Source organism: Periophthalmus magnuspinnatus, chromosome 15 (genome assembly GCF_009829125.3).
Source record: "Periophthalmus magnuspinnatus isolate fPerMag1 chromosome 15, fPerMag1.2.pri, whole genome shotgun sequence".
NCBI classification, from domain to species: domain Eukaryota; kingdom Metazoa; phylum Chordata; class Actinopteri; order Gobiiformes; family Gobiidae; genus Periophthalmus; species Periophthalmus magnuspinnatus.
The window spans coordinates 17,220,885-17,238,535 of NC_047140.1; the positions used below are offsets into that span (position 1 = coordinate 17,220,885).

The window sequence follows — 17,651 nt, forward strand, 5'->3', positions numbered from 1 at the left end:
TGTGTTAATATGTTAAATTTTCTAAATAAATGTAATTTCTTATCATCTTGAAGCAAAAACTGTGCAGCTTTGTCAGCAGATGGCGCTGCTGTTTAGCAAAAAAGAGGCACATTAGGCTTTGGTTCTTGAGCTACACGTGCAGCAAATGATATATATATGTATGATGTATGTGTATGTATATATATATATATATATATATATATATATATATATATATATATATATATATAAAATGCAACATTGTCCAAAGGTCAAATCTTCAGTTTTTACTTTGTGCTATCAACTTTATTACAGGTACAAATTATACATGTTTTTCTTTTCTTCTGAGAAGAGGATAAAGAGGATAGTAAATAGACAGCATGCATTGTTATTGTTGCTATATACTACCCACTTAGATCAACAAGGATGTAAAAAGTCAATGCAAATTAGCTTTTGTGAAATATGGAAGTGAACATGCTAATCCATTCTCTAACATTTGTTTCCCTTTACTCCAAGAGCCCTGTTGTGTCTCTGGCCGTGCTGAGGTGGCTGCTGAGGCTCCGGCTGGCTCTGTCTGAGCTGTGCATGCTCATGTTGGAGGAACACTGCACCGAGCACAGGCACCAGGCTGTGGCCCGAACCCACAAATCTGCAGCTCTGATTATCTTAGAGGACTTCACCCGCTCCACGCCTGAACCTCACACTGTTCAACAGGTCACACAGACAATATAATTTAGTCCTGATGTTTTAATTGATGCATAGGTTGCATTTAAGGACACCACATCAAATTGGGACAAGTTGTTGTATATGGTGGGACAGCTCATACACTTATTAGAGAGATTGGAATAGGTAGTAGGTGCCAAAATTTTACAACCCTAAATTCCAGTACACCCAAAAATATGATGTACGTAAGTGTCACTTTTTAAGCAATTCATGTGGCATCTATGAAAAAGTAAAATAAGTGGGGATGATGGACAAGGTACTAAAAGACTGTACGGGACAAACGGTGTAAAATGATAAAATCTTAGACAGACTAGGGCCAATAGTACGCTATAGATTTGTTTTTTTCATCATGCCTGTGTTTTATTAATGAAAAAGTTGTACATAGACACTGTGAACCAGTTTCTTCTTAGTATGAAGAATGCTAAAAGACACTAACCATAAACCAGGTCCAAACTTTTGACACATTCTATCTGCAGATTGTACCATACATTTTAAGCAGTCCTCCATCTCAATTTCTAAGTACAGTTTTACATCACATAATGTCAGCCTATAGAAAATAGCTGGCTGCTCATATTGGTAGTCTGCGCATGTTTATAAAGCAAACAGGCTGTGAATGTTAAATCTACCCAACATGCGGGGTTTGCTATTGCTCATTTATTATTAATAGATTAGATTGGGCAACTGCTACATGCTGAAAACGTGTCCATCAGTGTGTGAATGAATTGCATATAGCTAATATATTGTTTTTTCCAAGTCTTATTTTCTTGGACCACTCAGTTGTTCCTGGCTAGACACTTGATTTCCTCTTCTTTCCTTCATAACAAAACCACTCTGATTCAATATATTCCTACTTCTGACAAAAAGCTGATACAGATCTCTCCAATATGTTTCAAAATAGAATTGAAAAGTCATCTGAAATGCTCAATATGTCTGAATTTTATTAAACTCAAATACATGTCTAAAGCTTGTGTTGTATAACAGTGGATATAGTACATGTCTTGCACAGCCTTGCCTAACCTTTTCCCCCTCTGTCCTGAGTAGGCCTGGCTGAATGTGGGCACTACCCTTGGGCAAGTGGCACTGGGCCAGCTGGCTGCAGTTAGCTCTCACTACCTGAACAGCGCAGAGACCAAAGCATGGAGTCTATGTCTAATGGGGAAATATCTGAGGCTACAGGCTACAATAGAAGACCCCATTTATGTGTCCGCCCTCTGGGACCCAAAGAAGCAGGTAGAGCCACCATGACCAATGCTGGTTCATATTACATAAATACTTTCAATCAAGTAGAAACAGTTGGGGAAAAAACTTCTTTTCTGTGCCTCGTTTAGGAAGTATCCTGGCCTGCTTCTGTAAATGTTTTGAGATGAACTCATAACTGTGCCGTCCTCTACAGACAATATTATACAAAGCCTGCTGAGTGCATTATGAATTTCAGTCACCTCTTTGTTTTGTTATTCTGTAGGGTTGAAATGAAATGGAGAGTAAACCTCGTCAGTCAAGAGGCTCAAAATTCAGGATGCTAGAATGGATGGTTAGGATGTTTTCATGGCACTCAAAAATTTAGAAAAACATGTGTCCTTACTGTCAGTGGGCTTGCATCTTCGCAAAACTGGCGCTTACTTGGCCTGAGGGTCCACCTGCTTGTCTCCATGGAAATCTTGTTTCCTGCTATAATGTTGTTATTATGTTGCAATAACAGTATGGCATAAAACTTCTCTGTCTCTATGGAGAATGATAGGCAGGTTTTAACTTTCTATTTCCATGGAATCACAGTAATGTGCCACCTCCCCATAGTTATGAGGTGTTAAACATTCAAGTCTCCAACAGGCAATGAGAACACAAGATGCTATGTAGTCTCCCCGATGATTGTGACATGAGGTCACTGTAGATACCTCTTCTTCTATATTGTCTGGAGAGTTGCACAAGAACCTTACACAACTGAATGATTCTTGTACTTTGTTCATAACTGTAAAAATGTGCCTCTTAAGCCAGCATACAAGAACCCATTGAGCCATGTAAGCGTGTTGTACTGACTGCAATTATAGGGAAAAGCTTGAGGAATTCCACTGGAGACCTGTTGTTGGAATGCTATTGCCCACACTCGCACACACTTCACATAAGCCCCAGTGCTCCAATAACCTGGAAAAATCACTGGCTTATGCTGATTAGGGATAGATAATGTCAGCCCGTGTATTCACTACTGAGAGGCTTACGTCCTCATGGTTTGTGATCATAAGCAGATTTAATAATAATTACGCCATTGTTCTGTGATCTCTCAAGAACTCGGAGCTAAAGGAGGCCGACCCGCAAGCGACAGGTGTGGAGCAAGAGACTTCAGAGAAAGAACAAGAATCAAGCTTCACAAAGCCAAGAATGACCTCTGCCAAAAGCTCAGATAAGCAGGTACATACTGAGTGACAAATTACCCTATTACAGCTATCAGTAGAAAGACCCATTATTAATTACTTTCAATACTCCTGCATGCTAAGACTGTCTTCCTCTCATTAGCTAAATGTGCCAAGTTGAATTGCTTTATGTCATGTGGTAGTGCTCTCATTCTCCTTGAAGTGCTCCTCCATGTTTTTAAAGTCCATACACACTTTCAAATTGATTCTGCCATTACCAACTTTAAAACTGCTTTTAAACTGCGTGCCTTTCATTCCTGGAATAAAGTAAAATTTTCTTTGCCCCAGTACAGATATATTGACACCACTGTGTGCTATCTGCATTTAATTATAAAGGTTTTTTATTGCTAAACTAGTTCTGTTTTTCATGTTTGTAAGACAGCAAAAATCAGATACAGTGCCTTTAAGCAATAGATTGAGCAGTTGTTACGGTTGTTAGGATATGCACAGACATAAATCGTATCTGCATGCCAACTTACTCCAGAGATATAAAAGTAGCTGCAGTCCTGATTTAATCCACCCACACATTAGACTGTTACGCGTATTCAGGCTTTGTAAATATGTATAACCTGATTAATTTTCTCTGTCTCTGTATTATTTGTTCAGTTAAATCTTCAGAGAGCACAGCATCTCTTAGCTGAAGCCAGTAAGTCCCTGTCGGAGGCCTCAAGTTTGTGTCTTCAGAACCAGCTATCAGCTGCGCTCCTGTCAGAAGTCTGCCTGAACATGGTGGAGACTCACGGCCTGTCTGACCCCAGTGTCACAGGACAGTACCTGGGTCTTCTACAGGTACAACCACTGTCACAAAGCGGAGTGTATTTTCTAGGGTTTACACCATGAGTATTTGAGGATACGCAAGGATGTTGGATGTAACATACCTTGTCTTCTTCTCTCATAGCAACTAACTTCATGTACTTGATCACATGGTGATGTTGTTGCTATGCCTGTAATGTTTCCCAATAAGGCATTATACGTTAACCTTGTACAGCAAGATGGATTCTTGCAATAATTGTGAGTTCACAAACTCACAAGAGTCCATCTTGGCATTCTTCTGTTGGTGTGATTGGGTCTGGCTGCTGGCTGGCAGAGCAATGACAGAGCAACATTGACATTTCTGTGGAAGCCAAAGGCAAAGCGCCCAAACAAACAAAAACGAACATGGCGCTGCCAACATATGTACCTAAGGCTATTTTGTTTGTTTTTGAAAAACATGCAGAAGGTAAGTGCTTTGGTTAAATCCAGTTGATAGAAAAGCACAGACATCTTTCCTGTCCACAAATGCACAAAGTTTGAGTTTCCGGCTTGTTCGACTGTTGTGATGCTTTGGCCAATCAGATTCAAATATTTGTCAAGAGGTTACACCTTTTCCCAATCGCTTTCATTGAGAGCCATCCCAGACTGACAAATGTGTATGACATAATTCAGAGTGCTTTACAAATCAGTCTGGTGAAAGCCAGGTTAATTATACTTATCTATTTTGCATTTATTCATTTGCCGATGTTTTATTGCTCATACATATCTTGTAAAACATGTATTCTTACAATAAGCTGACTCACCTTTCCATAGATCTGACCTGTAACCTGGCATGGTGGTGCTGCCTGCTTGTCTTGAAATAGATATGTTTAATGCCATATTGTTGAACATTCCAGGAAAGGTTATGACATCTACAAACAGGTGGTAGACCATCCATCAAAAAAGTTACATACCACCTTTAAAAAATTATACTTGGAATTTCATTAGTCTTCCTCAGTGTCTCCCTTTTTCCACCAGATCTAACCACAGGATTCTTCTACCATTCACTATCATTCCTCTGTGCACGTCCAAACTATCTGACTTTATCTGATTTTCTCATTCCCAATTCTAACTCCCAAAGTCAACCTTAACATCTTCATTTTAGTATTTGCAGCTCTTTCTACTGTTTCTTCCTGTGTGACCATGATTCACCACAATCTTGTACACATTCAGTTTTTCATTAAATAATTTCATCACACAACACCCCTGACACCTATTCCATGATCTGATCACCTATTTTTTTTTTGTATTTAATTATATTTTACCAATTCCATCCAATTTCAGAGCATACATTCTACAGTGTCAATTTTTTCCACTTTCCCTACTTTCATCATCTTATCTAATTGTTACATAATATATAATTCATATTTGAAGTAATCTCAGTTGTAGACACATGATACTAACATGATAGTAAAATTTCAAACTCGATTTCCATGTTAAGGAATAGACTCGATACTACTTAAACGTTGAATTTTAAACTTGCTATATAAATATAATATAAATATAAAATATAATATAATTGAATAAAAACACTCTTTCTTTAGACAATATAATGTAATTTTCAGCATTAAATCATAGTAGTGCCATAGTGGTCTATGGATGTATCTATGTAGTCTTATACTTATTCTTCTGGTGCAGCTCAAGATCATTCTAAAAAGCTGTGAGTGTGACTTCTTTAGTATTGATACTGATTTCGATACTAGTTTTAGTATTGTTTAAAATCTGATTTTCAATATTTTAACAACCCTAGATAATAGTATACGTCTAATACTTTATCATTTGTTAAGATACTGAAGAAACACAAAGACACAACATAGACTGAAAACTGAATAAGGAAAAGAAGAAAACAGACAAAAGATACAGCTATTTAAAAACATTTCTGATGAGGTGTGGTGAAGCGTGAGGAGCTTTTAGAGGGAGGTTAAGGCCAGGTTATCCAGGGATTTGTCCACAGTGGTGAAGTTTGATCTGTGTGACCTGGGATAAGGAGCCAGTGTCTTCTCTGTTTAACTGTGGCACAGCAGTTACCACTTCAGCCTCACAGCGAGAATGTCCTAGGTTCAGCTCCCAAGCGGCTGTGGCTTCTCCACGTGTACACGTAGATTTTCTCTTGTTTTTCTAACACTAAAAAACATGTACAATAGGGAAAATGAGAGTTCAGCTCTCCTGGTTAAATAAAGAATAAAAATAATAAAGAAAAATAAAGAATAAAACGAAATCTTTCTCTGATTTAATGTTATCTTTTTATCTTGTCTTGTTGCCTTTGCTGCTTACATGTTTCCATTTGTTACGTCACTCCAGAGTTGCCTCTCCATCAACCTCATGACCAAGGTCCTGACTGCAGCATTTAGTGACTCCCAGGACTCCACTCTCTCCTCTCTGCTCCAGCTGAACACAAACCTGCTCCAGTCCCGTGACGAGGGCCCCACCCGCCCCCTGCAGGTGGCTCAGGGCACTGTCTGCCGCTGCTCCAAGGTACCGGCCTCCTCTCCCCTCTTATGATTTATGAATGCTGTCACTGCCTCCTCTATGAACTCCCAGGATGGTACACGCTATGTTAAGGTCTCTGCACTAAATATACTGCTGTGGGATTTAAAATACAGTGGTACAGGGACACTGAGGAATAGTTAGGATGAAGTTTGGAAAACAAAAGACGTAATATTGTTGTAACAGTGCACCATTTTGTGTAATGTACAGAAAACACATAACACTGACAAAGGAGATTTTTTGAGACGATATACACTGCCTGTTGAAAATTATTACAAAATCCTTTGTTTATCCCATCATGGTTATGTCACCTCTATGTCAATGCTTTTACTGTGCACTAGTCACAGTGTGTTCAATGACATTTTTTTCTATAAACACACAATAAAGTTGGAAAATACAAAACAGTTATAGCAGCACCTTAACTGTAATAATAATTGTATGTTTGTTTACTGATAGTCTTTTTGAAATAACCAATGTGTTCACTTTAAATACTTCTTTTGAAACTTCCTGTTCTGTGTCTTCCCTAGGCCTTCACTCATTTGTTCATTAACCCCAGTCACCTGAGCCTCCTCTCAGATTTGCCCCCAAACATGAAGCTGCTCCTATTGCAGCACTCGGAGGACAGGTGATCCACTATTATATTTATGTTCTCATCTGCCTTTTGCCTATGGGCTATAAATACTGCCTTGGCTCTCTCTGTCACTGCTGTGATGTATGAGGTTGCATAAGGACGAACAAAGCACTTTCAGGACCACTTTAACTATATGTGTATTTAACTGGACACCGGGGGTTGTTTTTGTAACTCCAATCTTTTTTTCAGGAAAGAACTTTATGGGGCTTTCTATGAAGTGAAAGCTCAGGGAAATCAAAAAGGGAAGACAATTCAAACTAAAGGTTAGAAGCTTTTCTGATTTACTAAAACTGGAACAAGAATATCTCACTTATTTTCTGTATTACCTATTTGACCCTGATTTCCAATAGCTACCCAAGTAGAAGATAGTTTTGCGTCCCTATTTACTCAGATCTCTTCTAAAATTCTGCTGAATGTTCTGTAAAGAAAGTTTTTGTGTGGATCTGGATTACTGCTTATGTGTAATTAATGTGTAAATTTTGAGTAACTGTATTTTGTTACAGTTATTTCTTTAGGTGGTATTGACAATACAGTTACTTATCTAAAATCAAAGGATACATGGTGCTACTTGCTCACACAATTTAGGCAACTGCACATAATCAGTGAGACATCTGCACATAATCTGTGAGGCAACACTGCTCTTGTGCATGTGTCATTTTTCCATCTCCAGTTGGTGATGGACGACGCTTAACAAATAGCAAAACACATGTAAAGCTGTTTTTAATCCTCTGTTGCACATTAACTCTATAATTTAAATACAACTCTGCATGAACATAGTCAGTACACAGTACTCTAATTGGACCGAATATCAGAATACATTACAAAATACATTTTAATGCAGAGATTCAGTATGTATTGAAATGGTTTCAAAGCATTAATATTAAAGTGCACTGTGTAACTTTTCTGGTGGAGGGTCCATTACCAGCTGTTCTGTATAGAGATGGTATTGCTATGTCTGGAATGTTCTATAGTAAGGCATCTACTCTAGATTTAATGTATTCAATTTCAGGTGATTTATTGCTTATAAATATCTTGAAAAGCATGCGTTACTATGATAGGTCTCACCTCTCCACAGATTTGACCTTTCACTTGGCCTGGTGGCACCACATGCTTATCTCCATGGAAATAAATAAATGTAATGCCATACTGTTGAACATTCCAGGCAAAGTAATGACCATAGAAACATAAGGTGGCAAACACTCCACCAGAAAAGTTACATAGTGTACCTTTAAATATTTGTACTTGATCTCAAATAGCTAAATCTGCTAAGGTGGCTATTGCTTAACATGCATGTAGACTGTGAGACTGGAAATGTGATAAGAAATGTATTTAGTAGCTTTAATAACACTGGCCCCTTTAGAGACCCCAATTCTGAATTTGTAATGTCCAGTGTTACCTTGAAACCGTATAGAGCCCTGTAGTCAGCATTTACATAGCATTGAATGGCTTAGCATTTTTTCTTCGAGGGCAGTTAAAAGTTCACATTTAATGAAGGCAAAGGAAGAGTAACCACCCTGAAGTGTAAACAAAAGGACTTTGTGACTCTAGCATCTGCATTGTCTTTGAACCTTGACCCCCCGTCACCATCTGATATTAAGATGGACTACGTGCACTTCATTTGACCTCTCTTCTGATTTAACAAGACACACAAATGCGATCAGAACAGATCTTGAGTCATTATGTAAAGATAAAACGGGAAAGACAGTTGTGGAAAAACAAGATCAGACATGAGAAGATGTATGTGGTAGGAGCTCGCAGGGACCAATTATAAGCCAATACTGTACCTGTCCAAGTATACATGCCTCATTCTGTGTCAATCTTGTGGTTTTAGGCTTGACATGTTCAAAGGTTGCCAAGGTTGCTGTGTGCCCCAGGACTCTGCTGACTCTGCTGGACCATGCCCAGGCCTTGAGCCAAGAGACCAGACAAGTCCGACTAAAGGAGGCCTCCCACCGGATAGCGGAGGGCGCAATGGGCTCTGCTTTGGAGGTGTTGAGAAATTTACATGATCACCAATGTAAACCAGCATTTTATAAGTAGTACTCCTTTCCAGGACGCAAAGGCTATTGCTTTCTGTCTGTATGGCTAAAATTAAGACTATGAAATGGATGTTGATTTTTTTTTTTAACTATCTATGGGCTCCAAGTAATGAAAAGGTTGTATCAGTGCCATAGAAATTACTTTATCTTTATGATGTGACTTTAAGAAAAAGTTATTTGACAACTATGAAATCAATGAAAAAGTCTATACTATTTTTGTTCTTATTTCAGCTGAGGACTAAAAACCTGACCAATCAGGAAAACCTAATATTATCTTAAACTGATAATTTGCAATGGCAATAAAGAAATGTAAGTTATATGGTTCCCTCTTTTTAGAGGGAACCATATAACTTACCAACCTTTGCAAGTGGAGTGCTCCTCTATATATATTTTATATTCTTGTTTTTATTGAATGTAAAAAAGTAAAAAATACAACATTCAACTCATCTGTTCAAAAGATGTGAGGAAGTCAGATAACGTTAGCAGGCACCAGCACAAATGCTTGGGGTTAAAAGGAACATTACAGTGACTGTATAGGTCCTTATGTTTATAGGGAGTCATTCAGGCCTTGTACAAACTGAAGCATAAACAGATTTCTGTCTTGTTCCTTAAACAGAGCTCAGCAGCAGAACAAGCATTAGCGCTTCTCTTCAGAGAGCTGGTACAACAAATGGAAGCCTATCTGACTCCACTTCTTTCACAGTTTGACTTTTCCAGCTTCAGGTATGTCTCTACTCTATTCGCTATAAAAAGACTTGTGCATACGTGCATAGGTTATATGTATTTATATATGTATATCATTATATTTAATATTTTACAAAAAATATTGAATATAATGATTCTATTTCTTTTTTTTTTTTCAGAAAGTTTAACATTTTATTTCCTGATTGGACTTGGACAGGAGATATGACATAGCGTGTGTATACAAATACATATCTGAATGGAAATGCAGAAGCTGACAGTTTATTCCATCAGCTAACTCACTCCAAGTAATAATTTGAAAAACATGAAAACCTGCTATTTTACTTTAATTTAGATTTCATGGCCTACAGAAACATGGTTTACACCTCTAGACAGATACGGTACTATCAAGTTGCTATAGCTTCTTCTATGGTTTCATAGTGTGTAAAATGCAATGTTACTGCACCATCTTAAATGTTTAATGATATAGTGTCAGTCTCTGGGCTGCACATTCAATGAACTGTGGAAGTGTGTATTATTGTTTATACCAAAAGACTATCTTAAGGCAGTTGGGGCAAAAAAAAATCAACATGAAATTATTTTGCATTATAATTGGGTGTGTATAGAGGAAAGGCAAGTTTATTTGTAGAGAACAGTCGGTGAAGTAATTCAAAATGTTTTATAGAATAAGATATTAAAATTACAATACAAATAAAAAACATACATAAATAGTTATGATGCAATTAACTTGAGCCTGGTTTTAAACATTGTCAGAATAGAGGCCTGTCTCACATCTTCAGGAAGACTGTTTGAGATTTTAGCTGCATAAAAGTAAAACGCTGATTCCCCATGTTTAGTTCTGACTCTGGGCACCAGCAGGAGAGATGTCAGAGATGTACTTTGGAATTCGGCCATAGCATAGAGATGGTCTGAAATCTTTGATCAGCTCACTACAAACTTAACGGTTCTGTTGTAGTCTGTAGTCTAACAATTCAAAACCATATCTATTGCATGGTCAAAAGTCCTCTAAATGGCGCCTACAAACAGGAAACTGAAACCCATTAATATCATTCTGGTTGGAGTGATGTTTCTTTGCATGTCTTTACTCCAGGCCTGTGTCAGCAGCTCCAGAGCAGACCCGGTCCAAAGACAAAGAGGAGAAGACCAGCTCAGGTACAGCTACAGGGACTCTAACTTGTGCGAACCTGGGCAGCCTCATTAGCAGCATCTGTAGAGACACATAGCACGTCGGTGAATGTCTCATCTGTAAACCTTATGCTGGGCATGAAGGAGGAGCCAGATGTTTGTAATCAGAAAGACCAGGCTGAACTTAGATTTAGACTTTTTTTTTAACCACAAATAGTAGCCTAGTTTGAACAGTAGATAATGCTATTAAAATACTATATACACAGTTAAGTCACAAAAACAAAGTGGGTTTAGTGTTTAGTTCAAACTTTAAGACCATTTCTAGTCTTCTTTCTCTAGTTTGCCTTGCCCTACATGTGAAAAAGAGTAGATATGTTACACCCATCGTGATACTTATACTTTCCCTCTTCCCTGTTCATACAGCCACATTCCCAGTGGAGTCAGGGGAGTCTCTGGTGCTTTTGGCCGATCAGACTCTGCTCCTCCTCCCTCTGGAGGCTCTGTCTGTGCTGCAGGAGGAGGGGCTGACGGCTGTGTCCCGGGATTTCTCACTCCAACTCCTCCACACACGCCTGCAGCAGTCAGACAAAGGTACTACATGCTGTCATGTATTTGGGTCACAATCAAAATCAAAATCATCTTGTGTACTGCGTGTCATGATAAATAATATATCTACTTATCATGTGATAAGTAAAACATGGAATTATATTTTTGCAGGAGTCAGTATTTATTGTGGATACATTTTCTGGGGAACTTCTTCTGTGCTGCAATAAGATTTAAGCTGCTTTTTTGTTTTTTTGGTCTGTTTGTCCTACTTTGAACTAGTGTCAATATGATTTTTAATTGTTTATATTTTCTTCATGAATATATATCGCATTTCTAAATGTGTTAGAGTGACAGGCCTAACTGCTGGCCAACAAAATTAAGACTGCAAATGTTTCTTAAATGTGCTAACGGGTCTGAAAAAGCTTATGATAGGTATTTAGGTATTTAGGTATTTAGGTATTTATTTATTTATAGTCATTGTCACAGAAGAACAATGAAATTGCATTTGGAGCATCCCACAAAGGAGGTGCATTATGAAACTTGTCTAGTGGCAGGGTCCACAACATGCTTGTCTCCTTGGAGATGTTATTGCTTTGCCTGGAATGTTCTACAGGAATTAAACGGAGACAAGCAGGTGACCAGGCCAAGTTACAGGTAAGAATCTATGGAGAGGCAAATCCACTTGAAGAATACAGGTTTTTCTAAGGTATTTCGAGTAATAGAACACTTCTAATTGTGTAAATCCGAATGCTATACTGTGGAGCATTTAAGACAAAGCAATAACAACTCCGTGGAGACCACCAAAAATTTACATAGTTTTAAAATGTGTAGAATAAATCTCTTATATAGTTAGAGTTTAGTTATGGCTATGTGATAAAAACTAAACTCTGCGTAATACTGCTTACTAATTAAATTATCGTGGTTGTAAAAGTGCATTGTTTCTTCTTACACCAACTGCCATAGACTATTGTTCAACGTTCTACTTTCTACAGTAGCCGTATGTTATGAACATGTACAACTTCATATGTTTCCATTGCATGATTATTAGGCTATTTTTAATTATAAGCAGCATTTAATTGACACTTCCACAATCACCTGTCTCTGTGGGAGGCACTTCTCAATCATTCAAATGGCTTTATGGATGTTTTCTTGCCTCAGCATCTAGTAGATTGACGGAGCTGTCCTGGAAGTCATTCACTGGGCTATTAAACTTTTTAAAAATACAATTGCCGTTTTAGGTTTAAATAATAACTTCTTGATCATATAGTGCCTTTCAAGATACATAGATGTGCCTTACATCACATTATTCATTCACTCACATATTCAGTGGCAGAAAATCGTTGCCCTGGGGTAGACTGACAGAATTAAGGCTGCCAGTCGGTGCTATCAGCTCCTAATGACCACAGAAGCGCACAAGGACACAACAATAGCTTGCAACAACAGATAGTTCTAAGCTCTAATTGGAACTGGGACCTTACCACAGACTAATGTGAATAATCTGATTTCTTTCTGATTTTTCATACTTGTGCATATGTTGACAAGGAATTTATAATGACAGAAATGAAATTAATTGAAATAAAAATAAAAATGAGTTAATAACAGTTGCTCTAAACTAATTAACTGTCACATGTTACCAGATATTTCTGAATTTTAAAATTTCTCTTGGCCTTGCAAACACACACCACAAATCACATCTAATCAAAAATTTTTTTCTGGCCAAATAAATGTACCCAGTGATGAAATATTAACACTTTGGCAGTTTCAAAGGTAATTTTTATACTATTTTCACTGTGTTATGAATGTAGAAACATTGTGATGCAGACAGGCAAGTGAAGCAAATAACTTATAAAAGATACATTCAAACAGACACTGCCCTATCCACTGATCTATTAATAACTAGGGGCAGGCTTTGTGGAGTAACTGGGCCTGTGCCACGTAACATACCTGATCTTATTCCCTTTAAATAATGTCTTACACTTACCAAAGCATCTCATAGCCCAGGTTTAGGAGCGGAGGCAGCCATCCAAAGAAATGGAATTTGTCCAGAAGAGAAAGGTCATTCCACATCCCACTGGCATGCACAGGTTTATCCAGACATCCGTGAACACCGCTGCCCACCGGAATAAGGGGGTGACCATTAGATCTGCCATAATATTGAGGACAATTCACTGCCTGAGTCCGCTCTGATTGGGCAGAGTAATTTTCCATAGGAGCAGGCTGGAGGTTAGCGGTGCTATAAACTCAGGACTTTAAATAGGGCTTTAAAGGGCTCTGAGTTTAGCTAAAAAGCATTACAAACATTCTCACAGGCCTTCCATTTACCCGAGACCTATAGAGACCTGTAGTGCATTCACATTGATGCGTGTGTTATAAATTGCAGTGTATTGTGATTCCCAGCCCTAGTTATGATTATTGGGAGAAGAAACATCACCCTTTTACGGTTATTGGTGATGTAGAAAGGTTAATATGTCATAACCAGACAGATGAAAAACACATCTACTTAACACAATTACTTAATTTGCTTCAGACATTCTCATATTATTTTATTTTTTAGAAAGTTAATTTACCTAAAAGCAGGTACTTCCACTTCTCTGGGAATTGGCACTTGGTAATCACAATATGAAATATTATTAAATACTCTGGAACATTTCACACTTTCACCTCTGGCATGTAGGGCAGTAACAAAGTCTATCCATCTCTATCTGTCCTTTTCCTGGCACAAACACCACATTAAAATTGGGACTAAACTTGAACTAAACCAGTAACTAAATCTGGACCAAACTAGAGAAATCAGGACTAACCCTGAACAGAACCAAACCACGTCTACATCAGAATTAAACTAGGCTCAAACCAGGACCAAACAATTACAAGCCCTGGCAGTTGTTCAGGATACAGAGCAGTAATGACAGGTGACAGCTAGACCACCCAGTAAATGTCCAGTTTGCAGTGGGAGACTGTTAAATCAGTTGCGTTCATGAAATCATAAATGGACTGAAATGTTTTGACATTTTGTAACACAATAAACACAGTAGCATAAAGTGTGTGTGACTTTCAAACTGTTGAAAATCCAATGTACATTCTATTTCTGCATTTGCGCACATAAGTAACTTCAGCAAAGTCGTTGGCAATAAATGACCAAATCCAAAGTCCATACTCGTACTGCAGTACAACTGTCCATCCACCATCCATTTTGGACTGGAATAATCTCAAACTCCCCTAATCCCACACATCCCTCTTCATACACTCTTCCTCTTCCTTCTCCCTTGGGTGTCTATTTTCCCTAAAATAGACTGAGGTACATCTGTCGGTATTGCTATGTTTGTTTTTGTTTGCTTGGGTGCTTCACCTTTGGCTTCTGCACAAGCCTCAGTGTATCACAAGATGTATTCTTGTGAGTTTGTGAACTGACAAATACTGTGAGAATCCATCCAGCTGTGCAAGGTTAACGGATCCGTTCCTAAGATAAGATTCTGCTCTGGTACTCGTCTGTCTGCAGTATATATGCCAGACTCTGGGCCTCAGAGTCCCAGGATTGATTCACCGCTCTGACAATTTGCTGAATGTCCTCCCTGCTCTTCACCTCCATTTTAGGCTTAGACCGTTTCTGTCAGATGAAACCAGTGGGGCAAAACCTTGTGGTGGTTGTGTTATATTTTTCTATATGACTTTTGACTGATCTCAGACAATTCAATTCTGGTCTGTTGCGTAATGCACTCAAAGACCCTTGTTCTCCACTGTGCTGTATATTTGGATTTAAATATCATTGAACTCCTGTTGGGTTGTGTTGTCCCTTCAAGTTTATGTTTGAGCTGCTCCTGAGTGTAAAGCCTTTCAACACTGTCTTAGCTGCGAGTGTATCTGTCCTCAGGGTATTGTGCACACTTTTGGAAATGAAATGCAGACATCTTTACCTTTTTAAAGGTTGAATTGTTTGCATAAGCTGTGAATGTTTAAAGGTTATTGTTAACAAGACCCTGAATGACCCTGTTTCTGTGTGAGTTTCCTGCATATGCTACTCAGCCAAAATAGTGTGAAAACATAATTTTGAATACATCTTTATGTGATTTTGTCTTTTCATATACAATGTTTTTTTGGTTTTTTTCTGTCCTATCATTACCATATCTCTGACGTGTACAGTTTACCATTGTGTCAGGAAGATGTAGTACCCCAAGCCACATTTGAAGGGGCTATCTGTTATTCTGGTTGTGATTTGCATGTACACAATAACACACAGCACATTAACACAAAACATGGACATAGCTTCTCCAGATCAGAAATGTTTGTTTTGTTCAAATGTCTAATGTTGGTGAGTGATTTATTGCACCTGTGCCAAGCTATATCGGCCTATGTACATAAGACTGGCACCATGGAAAATCTTTGGGTATTTTGAGCAGAGCCTTAGTAGCTGTTAAGTTGTGTAAAAGGACCACATTACAATATATTGAACTGAAAACAGTAATATAGTGTAGTTTATTAATTAGAAATATTTGAATGATCACTTACAATATATATATATCCATCCATCCATCCATTTTCTTCCGCTTATCCGGGGCCGGGTCGCGGGGGCAGCAGTCTAAGCAGGGACTCCCAGACTTCCCTCACCCCGGACACGTCCTCCAGCTCCTCCGGTGGGACCCCAAGGCGTTCCCAGGCCAGCCGAGAGACATAGTCCCTCCAGCGTGTCCTGGGTCTTCCCCGGGGCCTCCTCCCGGTGGGACATGCCCAGAACACCTCCCTAGGGAGGCGTCCAGGAGGCATCCTGAGCAGATGCCCGAGCCACCTCAGCTGGTTCCTCTCAACGTGTAGGAGCAGCGGCTCTACTCCGAGCTCCTCCCGTGTGACCGAGCTCCTCACCCTATCCCTAAGGGTGCGCCCGGCCACTCTGCGGAGGAAGCCCATTTCAGCCGCTTGTATCCGCGATCTTGTCCTTTCGGTCATTACCCAAAGCTCATGACCATAGGTGAGGGTAGGAACGTAGATTGACCGGTAAATCGAGAGCTTCGCCTTCCGGCTCAGCTCCTTCTTTACCACAACGGACCGATACAGCGACCGCATCACTGCAGACGCTGCACCGATCCGCCTGTCAATCTCACGCTCCATCCTTCCCTCACTCGTGAACAAGACCCCGAGATACTTGAACTCCTCCACTTGGGGCAGAGACTCACCACCCACCCGGAGAGAGCAAACCACCTTTTTCCGGTCGAGAACCATGGCCTCGGATTTGGAGGAGCTGATTCTCATCCCAGCCGCTTCACACTCGGCTGCAAACCGCCCCAGTGCCTGCTGCAGGTCCTGGCTCGAAGAAGCCATCAGGACAACATCATCTGCAAACAGCAGAGATGAAATCCTGTGGTTCCCAAACCAGGCCCCCTCCGGCCCCTGGCTGCGCCTAGAAATTCTGTCCATAAATATAATGAACAGAACCGGTGACAAAGGGCAGCCCTGGCGGAGTCCAACATGCACTGGGAACAGGTCTGACTTACTGCCGGCAATGCGAACACAGCTTCTGCTCCGGTCATACAGGGACCGGACAGCCCTTAGCAAAGAGCCCCGGACCCCATACTCCCAGAGCACCCCCCAAAGGACACCACGAGGGACACGGTCGAATGCCTTCTCCAGATCCACAAAACACATGTGGACTGGTTGGGCATACTCCCATGAGCCCTCGAGGACCCGATGGAGAGTATAGAGCTGGTCCAGTGTTCCACGACCAGGACGAAAACCACACTGCTCCTCCTGAATCCGAGGTTCGACTATCGGTCGGATTCTCCTCTCCAGCACCCTGGAATAGACCTTACCGGGAAGGCTGAGGAGTGTGATTCCCCTGTAATTGGAACACACCCTCCGGTCCCCCTTCTTATACAGAGGGACCACCACCCCGGTCTGCCATTCCACAGGTACTGTCCCCGACCGCCACGCGATGTTGCAGAGACGTGTCAGCCAAGACAGTCCCACAACATCCAGAGACTTGAGGTACTCAGGACGGATCTCATCCACCCCCGGAGCCTTGCCACCGAGGAGCTTGCCAACCACCTCAGTGACTTCAGCCAGGGTGATGGACGAGTCCGCCTCTGGGTCCCCAGTTTCTGCTTCCTCCTCGGAAGACGTGACAGTGGGATTGAGGAGATCCTCAAAGTATTCCTTCCACCGCCCGACAACATCCCCAGTCGAGGTCAGCAGCTCTCCACCCGCACTGTAAACAGTGTTGGTGAAGCACTGCTT

At 40.1% G+C, this 17,651-nt stretch overlaps 1 protein-coding gene across 1 annotated transcript in view; it reads left to right on the plus strand.

Moving 5' to 3' along the window:
• The window catches only part of LOC117382188 (cilia- and flagella-associated protein 46), an 83,820-nt gene that overhangs the window by 54,195 nt on the left and 11,974 nt on the right, over positions 1–17,651 (plus strand). Inside the window, exons 41-51 of the mRNA XM_055227486.1 lie at positions 496–693; positions 1,744–1,932; positions 2,983–3,105; positions 3,714–3,896; positions 6,201–6,374; positions 6,914–7,011; positions 7,207–7,280; positions 8,849–9,006; positions 9,610–9,779; positions 10,849–10,910; positions 11,307–11,474. Of these exons, the coding sequence (XP_055083461.1) occupies positions 496–693; positions 1,744–1,932; positions 2,983–3,105; positions 3,714–3,896; positions 6,201–6,374; positions 6,914–7,011; positions 7,207–7,280; positions 8,849–9,006; positions 9,610–9,779; positions 10,849–10,910; positions 11,307–11,474 (1,597 nt within the window). The remainder of the gene's footprint in view (positions 1–495; positions 694–1,743; positions 1,933–2,982; positions 3,106–3,713; positions 3,897–6,200; positions 6,375–6,913; positions 7,012–7,206; positions 7,281–8,848; positions 9,007–9,609; positions 9,780–10,848; positions 10,911–11,306; positions 11,475–17,651) is intronic.